The sequence below is a fragment of the Suricata suricatta genome, chromosome 17, assembly GCF_006229205.1.
Source record: "Suricata suricatta isolate VVHF042 chromosome 17, meerkat_22Aug2017_6uvM2_HiC, whole genome shotgun sequence".
Taxonomy (NCBI): domain Eukaryota; kingdom Metazoa; phylum Chordata; class Mammalia; order Carnivora; family Herpestidae; genus Suricata; species Suricata suricatta.
The window spans coordinates 34,740,891-34,753,856 of record NC_043716.1 but is presented as its reverse complement, the minus strand read 5'-3'; the positions used below and the strand labels follow the sequence as shown (position 1 = coordinate 34,753,856).

Sequence of the window (12,966 nt, the reverse complement as noted above, 5' to 3'; positions counted from 1 at the left end):
ACTGGCGATAGTGATTACTGCCACAGCCAGAATGAATGATTATGACGGCGACAGGTCCTGTCGGTGCTGTGTGACTCTGGTGGGTGGGACTGTAACTCTGGGCCTCACTGGCTCCCTGGAATATATGGGGGTACCCAGGCCATCCCTGAGGAACAGTCCAAGAGGTGTGGCCTGTGAGGAGTGTAACCACTGGGAGCCCCTCATTAGAGTCTTGCGCTCCAGCCTGGCACTGGCAGGCTCCTGGTCTCCCCAGGATACTCCCATTTCTCCCCCCACTTCCCCAGCCAGGGATCTCCCTCACGGAGTAGTGCTGGTCTTGACCTTGGCGAGGACTTTCTTCTCCTTAACCCGGCGGTTCTGAAACCAGATGGTGATCTGGCGCTCTGAGAGGCTGGTGGCCGCAGAGATCTTGCGCCTCTTGTCCTTGGTAATGAACTTGTTAGTGGAATACTCGCGCTCCAGCTCCCGCAGCTGCCCCTTGCTGTACGGAATTCGCTTCTTTCGGCCACGTCGGAAGGCGCAGCCTTCTGGAGGGTGCTGCGCGTTTGAATCTGTGCCACGGCGGAAGGAGGGAGAGAAAGCCACGCTCAGACCTCTGCCCACAAGACCCCTGCGCAGACCCAGGCCCTAAAAGCTAAATAATCTTCCAGGAGCACCCAGATCGCCCTTCAGACACAAGTGAGATCCCGCTCCCCCAAAGCACAGCGGGACACCAGGACTTCCGGCTGGTTTCTAATCACTGCCCAGGCTTGGAAAGCCCAGGCTCCTGCAGATCGCCCTCACCTATCACAGACTTCACGCATGCTGGTCTGCAAACACACCCATCACGCACAGCCAGACCTTTGCCCAGGGTCACAGACATCCACCCTCACATGCATTTTCACACTCTTGGTCACTCGTAGATTCTATGGGCAAATTATGTACAGAAGGGAACACATTTCTGTCCCCTCTCCCAACACACATACACACCGTGCATGCACACACACACACACCCCTAAGTTATGACTGCAGGAAATCTACATTTTCCTGTGGGAGCTGAAAATTCATCGGAGAGAAAACAGAACATCCATTATCTCTGGTCCTACCCACCCCACCCCCCATACTCACTACATTGAGAATTAAACCTGGGATCTTCGAGGTAGGAGCAGCCTGGGCCCCATCAACAGCAAAAAGAACCGAACACTCTGACATATTGAGAATCTGGTCCTAAAGCCTGATGAAGCTGAGATGAAGGGGCCTGGTGGCCTTCAGGCTGCAGAAAGCGCACAGCTCAAGCCCCTCTCCCCCCCCCCCAACCCTTTTGGGGCTTCCATCCATGCTCTTCACCTGCCTAAAACCCTTTTTCCGGGTCCTAATGGCCGACAGAGGACCACAAGCTCCTCCTCACCAGCCCCAAGTCTCCCTTCACTTCCACACAAGTGCTGGCCGGGCCTACGACCCACACTCAGCACCAACGGGACCCGAAGTAGTGGGGCAAGTTACCTGCAAATGCTGCCTTCCAGAAGGGCCCTGGCGGGTTCTGTTCTCCCTGGCAACACATCTGGCTGTTCCAGCCCCCGGTGAGGGCCCAGGGCTGGTAACTGTCCACAGGCAGCAGGGAGTCGTGGCGAGGCTCCCCGGGGGCGCCCAGAGTCTGCACCACCGACACATCCAGGTAACTGGCCATAGGCTGGTAGGGTCCCGGGTACCCCGGATAGAAGGCAAACTCGGTGGGGCGGCTGGGGTACTCCTCCACGGCCGTGGCAGTCTCGGCGGGGTAGGCAGCCAGGGTGGCCGCCTGGGCACAGGGTTTCAGCGAGCTCCGGGACACCCGGCAGGAGTAGTACCCGCCTCCAAAGTAGCCGTAAGGCACCGGGGCGGGGGCCGCCCCCTGGGGCACCCCAGGGCAAGGATGGCACTGCTTTGGCGGTTCCGCAGAGCCCGGCAGGTCCAGGGGGGCATAGCTGGCGGCGGGCATGAGCGCAGGCGCCGCGGCTGGGTGGCTGGCCAGTGGGGAGTGGGCGACTAGATTCCGACTCCCTCCGGCACCGGGCAAGCCATCTAGGTCTTTGGCCCCGTCCAAGGTGGCATAACTGCCGGGCTCCATGGGGCCGAGGGTCGGCTCATGGGGTGCTAGGGGTGGGGGAGACAGGGGGCACCCAGCTCACTCTCCCCACCCAGGCCCCGGGAATCCAAAGCGTTTTAAATCGCTCCCAGCTCGCTCGGCGCCTGCATTCGCTCAGCCCGGCCGTCTTGACGCAGCAGACGCAGGTGCCAGGGCCCGCGCGCTGATTGGCTGCGGCCCGGGGGCGAGAAGCTAGTAAAATCTTCATGGCAGAAATTGCGAAAATACTTTACCCTTGCTTCTCTCTCTCTCCCTCTGCCTCTCTTCCTCCTCCTTTCTCTCCCCCCTCCTCCCTCTCCCCTTCTGCCCCTCCCCCCTCCCTAAGTCCCTCTCTCCCTTTTCCCCTCTCCCTCGCTTTTATTGCATTTGAAAACAAGAAAGAACAGAGAGGAAGTGTCCTTTCGCTGCTTTCCAGTTTGGAGCTACCCAGCTCTGGCGTCCAGGGGGAGGGGAGAAGTGGGAGGCGGAGGGAGAGAAGGCAAGGAGCCGGCCCCACCTCCGCAGCCTCGTCTCCCTCCCTGGCTCTGTCTCCGGTGCTTTGGCAGGTTTAACGAGAGAATAAAAAGCTTTCCCTATAAAGTGTGCATCTCATGGGGTGGGGGGGTGCGGTAAGCGGAAGGGGAGTCGGGGTTGGGGCCGGGAGGCCGCTCTGTGCCTGAAAGGGGAACCTGGGAATATGCCTGAACCAGAAGAGGCTGGGAAATGGTGATTAGAGGGTATTTCTGGGAGCCCCTAGCTTTAGGTCCTAGGTGCAAGCATCCCAGTTCACCCAGGTGCCCCTCCTATTCCGGATGCGCGTAATAGGCTGCCCGGGGAAGTGCCTGGGAAGCCCATTCCCCCCTCCTCCCCTCCCCCGGGATCCTGGCTACCGCCGCTCCCGCTCCCGGAGTGGGGTGGGGCGGGAGAGGAAGGGGGACAAGAGCTCGGAAGAAGACCGGAGATCTGGAGCCTGGGACGTGCCACGTTCAGATCTGAAGGGGAAATGGAGTTTCTAGCCTTAGCCTGTGAAAGGGGGTCCGGCTTTCCGTTTAATGGTGGGGAAAGAGATACGGAGAGAGGGCGCACATGACTTGTATATTCAGAAAGACGCAGAGACCGAGGGACACAGCATCAAGAGGGAAAGAGAGACTTTGATTTCAGAGTGGGAAGGCTCTTATAAAATCCCGAAGTAGCAGCCAGAAAAGAGGATCTCTTTCCCCGCTCTTTTCTGGGATCTAAGGCATTTCTGGGAAGCCAGATCTAACTGGCTAAGCACATTAGTTGCAGGGGTGCTGGGCCCCAAGAAAGAAGGAAGCTACCCTGTGCAAAGATGTCCAGGCTCTCTGCCCTGCGGATCTTCTCTTAATTCCTAAGAGGCCCAGGTAACTCACTGTGGCCCTGGCACGTTCCCACCCAAGCTGAGTGTCCAGAAAGCCCAGGACCCCTATCTGCTTCCTCCAGGATTTACATTTCCTTAGAAGGAAAGCTGGATGAAGAGAAAGCCCCAAACAGTACAAGAATTGCTGGAGACCCCTCCATTGGGATCTATTGTAGAGTACAATTCAGAAAACTCAACCCAATTTGTTTCACAATTCTTCAGAGGTTTTTCTGTTTCTTTCCCTACCCTTCCCAAATCAAATCCTTCTGTGTCCACTTTTTCTAGAACCCCCAGGTTTTCTGGAGAAGGCAGGAACTTTGCCATTCCACTCCAGGGTCATGGTGATTGTATAGAACAAACCGCCATAACTCTAAGTGGGCTCAGCCATGCCCAACCTTACCAACCTGAACCTGAACTTGAGCCTTGTCTCAGGAAAGCAATCATGCAAACTGGAATTTCCCCCAAGCCGAGGTGGGGCTGTAGTGGAGATTATAGCTCGCCCTGAACGGACAGTGCTAATAATAGAAGACATCAAGCACAAAATCCTCACTAGGTTTCATTTTGCTTGAAAACAACATGAGAGAAAAGGGAGGAGATATCTCTTTGGATGCTTTCCAGTTTCTTCTTGTAGCCTCTTGCTTGTGTGATAAAGAAAGGCAGAACTATCCGGATTTGTACCTAAAGACCAAAATTTTTTTCAGTGTTTTTTTAATGTATGTTCTACGCCCAACATGGGGCTTGAACTCACAACTTGAGATCAAGACTCATGCACTCCACTGACTAAGCCAGCCAGGCATCTCTTTTCACTGGTTTTTTACTGTAGGTGACAGTATAGGCATAAGATCCCTAAATTTAGAAATAGATAATTCTAGTCATACCTTGTGATCCAGCAATTCCATTCCTGAACATAGTCCCAACAGAAACGAACGTTTGTGGGTACCTGGGTGGCTCAGTTGGTTCAGCAGCTGACTTTGGCTCAGGTCATAATCTCATAGTTCCTGAGTTTGAGCCCCACATAGGGGTCTGTGCTGACAGCTTGGAGCCTGGAGCCTGCTTCAGATTCTGTGTCTCCCTCTTGCTCTGCTCCTCCCCAACTAACACTCTGTCTCTCTCTCTCTCTCTCTCAAAAAAAAATTGAAAAATTTAAAGAAAAAAGAAACGAACGTTTATGTCCATCAAAAACATGTACCGGGGCACCTGGGTGGCTTAGTCGGTTGAGTGTCCGGCTTAGGCTCAAGTCATGATCTCATGGTTCATGAGTTCGAGCCCCATATCCAGCTCTGTGCTGACAGCTCAGAGTCCAGAGTCTGCTTCAGATTCTGTGTCTCGTTCTCTCCCTGCTCCTCCCCGACTTGTGCTCTGCCTCTCCCTGTCTCTCAAAAATAAATAAATGTAAAAAATTAAAAAAATAGAATGGGTAAATAAATTATGCTATAATTAAATAATGGAGTACTACACAGCAATAAAAAAAACATACTGCTACAACAACATAGATGAATCACACAGATACGTGAATGAAAGTAACCAGACACAAGCGAGTGAATTTTGTATGATCCAATTTCTGTGCAGTTCAAGAACAGGCAGAATTAATCTACAGTGATAGAGGTCAGAAGAGACGACCCCATGGAGGGTGGTCTGAGAGGAGACATGAGGAAGCTTTCTCAGGTGCTGGAAATGTTCTCGATCTCAATCTGCTTGCTAGTTACATGGCTGTGTTCACTCTGAAGATTCAAGCTGTATCCTTGATAGTCTGCGTTTTACTGTATGTCAGTTTTATCTCTGTTTTGGGGAGGGAAAATAAATAAAAAAGAATTTAAAGATTCCTAGCAACACTGCCTGCCATTGTGATTTGGGGGTATGTCATGTTCTGGTTCCTGGCCATGGAAATGCACGTAGATCTGCATTTCTCTGGAATGCAGAGATTATTAACCCAAACCTTGCTGGGGAGCTCTCCAGCTGTGCTACAGAGCCCCATGTACAACAGATACATTTCAGTACAAATACTCTATAGGATTTTTGTTTCTGTTTTTGTTATACTCTGCAATTTATTTAGTATCTACTAGACCCCAGGGAATTCTTCTGGATGTCATACTTATTAGCACATAACATGTGTTCCCATTTCTCATATATGTATACGGACATGGATCTGTGACCCGTCATAGGCGTTACCTGACGTCAGATAAGGTATGACTAATTCCCTCATCTGTAAAAATTATCTGTGTCCTTATGGGGACAAGAATTCCTACTTCACAGAAATGCTGTGAAGATTCAATGGGACGTTGCACTTGAGAGCATTTTATAAACTGAATAAATATGAGTTCTGTTGGTATTTTCTGGGTATCTGGTATTTTCTTATTTGAAAAGGGAAGCACAGTTGTCCTAAAGACTGCCTGCCGCTCCTCACTTGCCTCTCTCAGCTCTGTGTACGCCTGAGATTCTCACAGAGAGAAACTGAGGCTCAGAGCCTCCAAACCGTCCCTAGAGCCCCATGTGAGCTGGGTTGGGGTCTCAGGACAACCCAGGCCTCCTGACCTCCCAGCCTGCCCAGGCTGAGCCAACCCTTCACCGCCCCCACCCCACAGACTCCTTTGTGTCCTGCTGGGAGCCTCCATGCAGACCCTCCAGGCCCCCCGAGCAGTCCCCCATCCCCCAGCTCCCTTTACGGACGCAGTCAAACACGCTGAAAGCCTCGGCTGCTTCTTTACATACCGCCCAGACACCTCCAGGAAGGTCAAGGCCAAGTTGAAAGTTAAGAGTCTGTTTACCTCCGGGAGCCCATTCAGCGCGGCCCCACGGACCGCCTATGACCTTTACAGCCCGGCCTTTGAGCGCGGCCGCCGCGCCCCCAGGGGTTCCGGCCACGGGGACTTGGAACCTCCGTGTCAGCTCCCGCCCCCGCCCGGCCCGACCGCCGGCGAGGGGGAGGGGGCGACAGGCGTCCCCTCGGCCCACTTGGGGCATTTGTTAAATTATGTATGATTTTTTGTAAAGCAAGGTGAGCGCCGGTGTCTCGGTTCCACCCCCTGGAACAATGTGTAGATTCACGACGACCGAAGGCCTCGGGTCGGCCGCGAAGAACAACGCGAATTTATCTGTGGTGGCGACAGTTCTTTTGGAAAGGTCAGGGCTCCGCTGCCGCTACCCTGCTTGGAGTCGCCACCTTTCTGAAAAGGGCCTAATGGGGTGTGCTCTTTTCTACCGTCTTTTCTAACGTCCTTTCTTTCTGTGTTCTCCTTCGTCTGTCTTTAGTGTCTTGGTATCTTTCTTTTCTTTTTGTCTTTTCCTTTCCGCCTTTCTTTCCTCCAATTTTAATCACCTTTCTTTTTGTGCTTTCTTTCTCACATTCTTTCTTTTTGTCTCTATTGCTTACCTCTACCTCCCTCCCCCTCCCTGTGTTCCTTTATTTATCCTTCGGTCCCTTTCTCCCGATCTGTCCCTTACCCTATTTTTTTCTTCATTTGCTTTTTCCTTCTTTCTTTTTTCTTTCTTTCGTTTTCTCTTGTTTCTTTCCTTCCTCCTTTTCTGTCCTTCCTTCTCATTTTTCTTTTTTTTTTTCAATTTCTTTCTCTCTCATCTCTGATTTACTTTTCTCTGTCCCCTCCCCCGCCCCCAACACGCACACTGCTTGTTTCGTTTTCAGTCCTCTCAATTTTCCATTGTTCTTCTCCGAAGTCTGGAAGGGACCTGGGGAGCCGCAGCTCTCGGGGGCCAGAGCCTGCCCTTGGCAAGATCAGTCTGCAGGGCGGCCTGGCGCGGGGTCGCCTGCTGAGGAGCCCTGCCAGAGGTTGGGGATGAGAGGGGTCCTAGACCCTTCTCTGTGAACTGAAGTTCGAGTGAGCCTTTCCTGACCTTAGAGGAAAGTCTTTTGGACAAATTGATGGTCTGGTCCAGGAGCTACAAGAATCAGAGACTGGAGGCACAGTTCTTAAGAAGGAGGTCACTATCCCCTCCCCACCCAGAGAAGCCTGGAGACATCCGGGGGATTAGGACCCTCTCAGGACAAACTCAAAGGCTTTAGAAGCGAAGGCGGTAGGACAGAGCGATGAAATGAGCCGATCATGGCCTCCAGCACGGAATACTGATCTGAGCAGCAATCTAAAGATGGTCTGCTAGGAGGAGCGGCCACTGACCTTGATGGTGCCTGGAAATTAGAGAAGCACCTAGTGAAGCCCAAGAACCGTGAGTGGGGTCTGGAGCAGGGGGAGGGAGGGAGAAAGTAAGGATGGGGGTGGGGGCAAAACTGAGGGTCAATGAAAAGAGACCAAGAGCCTCTAGTCCTTTGGTCCTGCAGCTGTGTGCCAGAAGCCTGCCACGCGTGCTGTGTGCCCAGTGAGAAGGCCTGCCGGCCCCAAAGTCCCCAGCCCCCTCTTCCCATCCTGGGCTTTACTGGGGAGAACGACCTCAGTCACCCAGCCCAGCACCCAACCCAGAAGAGCCCAGTGTGGGTCTGGCCCCAACCGCTAGGAATTTGGGGTCTAGAGGGCGGGACGGCAGGGCTCAGGTCTTAACCAAGGTTTGGGTGGGGCGAAGTCATTTCTCCTCTCTGAGCCTCTGTGTTCCCCTCGGCCTGTCTAAGGAGGGAAGGGCTGGACAAGCTCGCTAAGCCCACGTCAGCATTCAGGACCAGGGGAGACAGAATTCCTGGAGGTTGAGGGCGTTAGTGGGGAGGAAAACCCTGGAGAGGGCCACAGAGAGGCCACTGGGCTGGCCACTGATTATTCTGAGATATCTAGGGTGGGGCAAAGTTATTAGGTCCTTGAGGGAGCCCTGCCCTGAGACCTGGCTCTGTGGGTCAATTATCACGGGCTGACTTCCCTCCTTTTCCTCGCTGAGCCCAGCGGCCGTTCCAATGGTCCAGAACCTGACCTTCTTGTGGTCCTACCTTCTTTTTCTCTCCCCTCACCTCTATAGCAAAAGATTTTCCCTTTGCTTTCCACTAAGTTATCTGTTCCAAGAAACGAAGTTGGGAGAGGAGAAAATGAGGCACTTCATACACACACACACACACACACTCCATCTGGTTCTCTGAACCTCAGCTCCAGCCTGAAATGAAGGCCAGATGGCTCCTGGTTACTCCCTAAGTGCTCTGACCTGCAGAAAAGCCCATCTTAGGCCACTAAGGTCGTGGGCCGGCCATTTACCCCAGACACCAACATGTTATGAATCTGGAAGAATCTGGCTGATTGTCGGTCACCTGCCTACATTGACCCTAAATGTCCAGAGCTGATATTGGGCCACTCAGAGGGAACCCCCCCCCATTAACACGAATCCCATTAACGTGGGATTGGAGCAGAGCTCTGGGTGCTGGATTTCTGGCTTAAACTAGTACTTCTTCCCCTCTAGCTTCCTTTGAGGGTTTTCTAAAAGCTCTGAGAGGGTAGATGAAATGCCTTTCACTTTAAATTGAAAAGTCTCGTGCCAAAAACATTGTTTTGTATTTGGTCTCCACAGAGTCTATAGCTCTGTCTACAATGAGAGGAGACTGGTAACTGCTATTGGCCTTGGATGCCAGAAATCTTTCCCCAGAGACACGAAGAACTTTGCTCTCCTCTTAGTTGCTAATATGGCTGGGGTAGGGCTTCGGAGCAGATTTTGATCTTGGAAGCTACTGTGTAAAAACTAACACCAGGGGCAAAGGGTCTAGGAGCTTAAGAGGATAGAAAAGCCCCCTCCTGTGGAATCCTTCATTAGGGCCATCTCTAATTGGGGAATGTTGTGGGGCTCCCCTTTCTCTCTTTTCCCTTTGAAGAATAGGATGTCCCAAATTCTATAGTTACTCTAACAGGTTAGTGGGCATTTCAGGTTGGGAGGATTCTTAGAGATTATTCAGTTTGAGCCAGCTATGTGCTAGGGTGGCTGGGCGGCAGATGCCGAGAGAAAGAAGCTGATTTGCTCAAACCAGAAAAAATTGACCTCAGAATGAAGGGCCAGTTCTGTGGTTCCAGGCAGCTTTGAGCTGCCATGTTGGGAGCAGGAGGCGAGACGAAGAACACGGAAGGTAGACAGCTATGGAAGCCAGATGCATTGTGGGAACTTCCAGTGCCACCCTTGACTGTCCCTCTCATGCCTGCCCCGGGGGAGTCCCAGAAGCCAGGCTGACCGAGATATGATTATATAAAGCTCTGCAAGTTTGGCCCCACATCTATTGGGCCTAGAGGGCCAAAGCTTGGCCACAAAGGCACTTCCTCTCAGGCTGAGGGACTCCTAGTCTGGCTGTTCCAGTCCCGTTGAGCAAGACCAAGTTTTTAGTTTCCTATTCCTAAGGTTTAGCTTGGAAAATTTACCTTAGAACGGAGCTCAGCCCTAGAGGCCCAGATGGAGGCCTGGGGAAGAGCCATGGTAAGCAGACCCCCACCCCATCTCTCCATCCCTACCAAGTCCTCAACAACCCCTGCGATCTGGCAAGGTCCATCCAGCTCAGATCTCTGTTTACGTGTGTGCTGGCTGATGCAGTCAAGGATTGGGGGGGAGGGGTGCTTGCCCTCCAACCTTGGATTGGAATTCCCCTGTACCAGCCTACCTTCAGGTTCTGTGTCATTCATTGTACCCCGCTCGCCCGTCTGCATGGTGTTTCCAGCCTCAGGAATCACCGATCCCAGGGGTGCTGGCCAACGCTTGAACCAGGGCTGGCAAAGATGCAGGGTAGACCAACTCTTCCTCCGGGGGCCTTTTGTGGTCTCAGATCCGTGCCAGGGGGCTAGACGGCTCCCTCCAGAAAGGAAATTTCATAAGAACCGAAGGCTCCTAGGAGCAACTCTCCATCAAGAGGAGGGGTGGCCTAAAGATTTTCTCTCTTTCGTCCAAGACCATTCTTCCCTTACTTCCGTGCGTGTTAAACACCAGGTCAGGCAGATTTTTCAGTGCTGTGGTGGAACACACCGCGCCCAGCGAGATTTCCCCAGCCGCTCTTGGATGGCAAAGTGTCCCCGCGGATGGATCATCCTGACCTCAGAGAACACTGCTGAAGAGTGTGGGAGCCTCCTCCTAGAGACCCAGAGACCTCTGTGCCATTAGATGCCCCCTCCTAATAGGGAGCCATTACCCTGAGGCAGAGGCCCTACCTCTAGGCGAAAGTTCCCGCTGTACCAAAACCTGCTTAGTGCGTTGTCCCAAGCGGTGCGCTAGAGCGTGCGACCGGGCTTTGGAAGGGCGTTCCCTGGACCCCACTTTGGCCAGCCAGACCCCTACAGACCCCTACATCCCCGTCCCTGTGCCCCTCAGGCTTCTCCGGGGGCCGCTTCCGAATTCTTGTTAGGATCCTAACCCTTGGTGTCCTTTGCCGGGGACTGTAAGCGCCTTGTATGTCACTTTCATTTACTCCTCCCCACAACAGAACTGAATAGAGGGCAATTGTTACTACTGGGAGGTTGTTTGTTTGTTTGTTTTTGTTTTTGTTTTATTGTAGATAAGAAAACTAAGGTTTAGGAGATTAATTGGTCCCGTTTCTAGAGGCTAATGAATGATGAAGGCTGGACTTTGTGGCCCCAAATCCAGGCTCTGCCCTTTTCACTTTCTCTTCCCTGTTCAAACACCAATCTGTTTCCAGGCTTTGAAATGGAAATACATCTCATTAAAAAGTACAAACTCACACTGAAAGTCGACATAGGATATTTGAGAAGTCATCAAAGAGAAAAGGGAAAAATAAAGGGCTTGGGAAGAATAAAATATAGACCCCTGCCCCTCTTGATTTTTAAAACTACAAAGATGGGGACTGAATTCAACTCCCCTGCCTCCACCCTACTCCACCCTACCTCTCCCCATTCTGTCTCTCTTCAGAGCTGAGTCTATATGAGCAACAACAGAGCCACGCTGGGAAATTTTCATCTATTCCCCAATGTCTGGAGCCCACACTCCTTAATGCCTGAGAGCCGGGCTGCCCATACCCACAGCACTGCGGAGACTATGCTGTGGTTGATCTGCTAAATCATTTTCCAATTCTGTCCTGTCCTGGGGGGAAATAGGGGTCTGGTAAGCCTGAAGACTGTAAACCTGATTCCACGGGCTCACGCCTTGAAATTGGGGGTGAAAGTTGGTGCGTGCATGTGTTTCTTTGGGATATGGACCCCCACTTTACTGATTAGTTTAGTGGCAAGTTTCATGTATCAGAAAAGTAAATATTAAAAAAACAAAAAGAAGTAAAATTTACATATGCAGGAAAGAATATAATGCTTTCTTTATACTTCTCATTCAGCCTCAACAATTATCAACTCCTGGCCAGCCTTATTTCAGGGTTTTTTTTTCTTGAAGTATTTTAAAGCAAATCCTAGATATCATTTTATCCCAAATTACTTCTGTTTGGATGTTTAACAGATAAGGATTTCTTCTTTTCTTTTTTTTCCTTTAACAAAACTTCCATTGATTCTCATAGCAAAATCACCAATAATCCCTTATACTATCCATGTTTCAATGTTCTCATCTGTCTCAGAATTCTCTTTACGATTAGTTTTTCAAAGACTGACCTAAACAAAATCCACACGTGTGGTTGCTACATCTCTCAACTTGCTTATAACTAATAGTAGTTTCCTCCTCTCCTTTTTCTCGTGCCATTTATTCATTTAAAACCTGGGTCAACCCAATTCTCAAAAGTATTGATCATCCTCAGAAAAAAATTACCGCCCTAGGGGTGCCTGGGTCGCTTGGTGGGTTAAGCATCCGATTCTTGATTTCCACCCAGCTCATGATGTCAGGGTCGTGCGGTCGAGGCCCGAGTCGGGCTCCGTGCTGAGCGTGCAGCCTGCTTAAGATTCTCTCTTTCTTCCTCTGTCCCTCTCCGGGCTTATGTTCTCTCTCTCTCTGTCTCTAAAAAATAAAATAAAAAATTTTTTAAGAAGATCACTGCTCTATGTTGAACTAAACAACTTATTCTTATAGGTTCCTGTCCCACTGTCCATGGCAGCTGGCTGGGGACAGAAGAGCTACACAGTTCTCTCTGCTCCTTCTCAAAGGGACAGGAGCCTGCCCAGCAGACGCTCCCCCCCCCCCGCCAACTTCCTGATGTGTTTTGGTTCCCCTCTGGCTCTTGGAACCCCCTCTTCCCTCTCCCACCCTCACACAGCCGAGAATAGGATCCTCTGATGGAACGTTGGGTTATCCAACTTTCAGAGAGGGTCCAAGACTGAATACATAGTCCCAGACCTACAGGCAAAACTGTTGCCGCGGCGCGCTACTGTCCACTTCCTCCCAGGGAAATGCCCCCAGAGAGCTCCACGCTTCCCAAGGGAACCGGAGTGCGTGTGTTTCTGAGGCGGAGTAGCCAGGCTAGCTTTGGCACCCCTTACTCCTTTCTGCCCCCTGGGGCATCCCTGACCAGGCCGGCTTGAACCTCTGTCCCTGCTCTGTCACACGTTGCCAGCCGTGTGCCCTTGGGCTAGCCGTCTCCTCTCTCAGACCCTCAGTCTCCTCATCGGCAAAATGGAAGCGATTTTCTCTGCCCAACCGTGCAAGGCAGCTAGGAGACAAAGAGGAAGGAAGCGACGACTGAAAGTAGACTATACATATGTAAATA

The 12,966-nt window shown here is 51.7% G+C and overlaps 1 protein-coding gene across 1 annotated transcript; it reads right to left on the bottom strand.

Annotated features, from left to right (window-relative positions):
• Positions 1 to 297: 297 nt before the first annotated feature.
• HOXB13 (homeobox B13) lies at positions 298 to 2,150 on the bottom strand. The gene is made up of 2 exons (XM_029929329.1): positions 1,483 to 2,150; positions 298 to 551 (listed from the first exon to the last, which is right to left on the bottom strand). Exons 1-2 carry the CDS (start codon positions 2,084 to 2,086, stop codon positions 298 to 300), a joined length of 858 nt encoding a protein of 285 aa, XP_029785189.1. The 5' UTR covers positions 2,087 to 2,150.
• Positions 2,151 to 12,966: the final 10,816 nt, after the last annotated feature.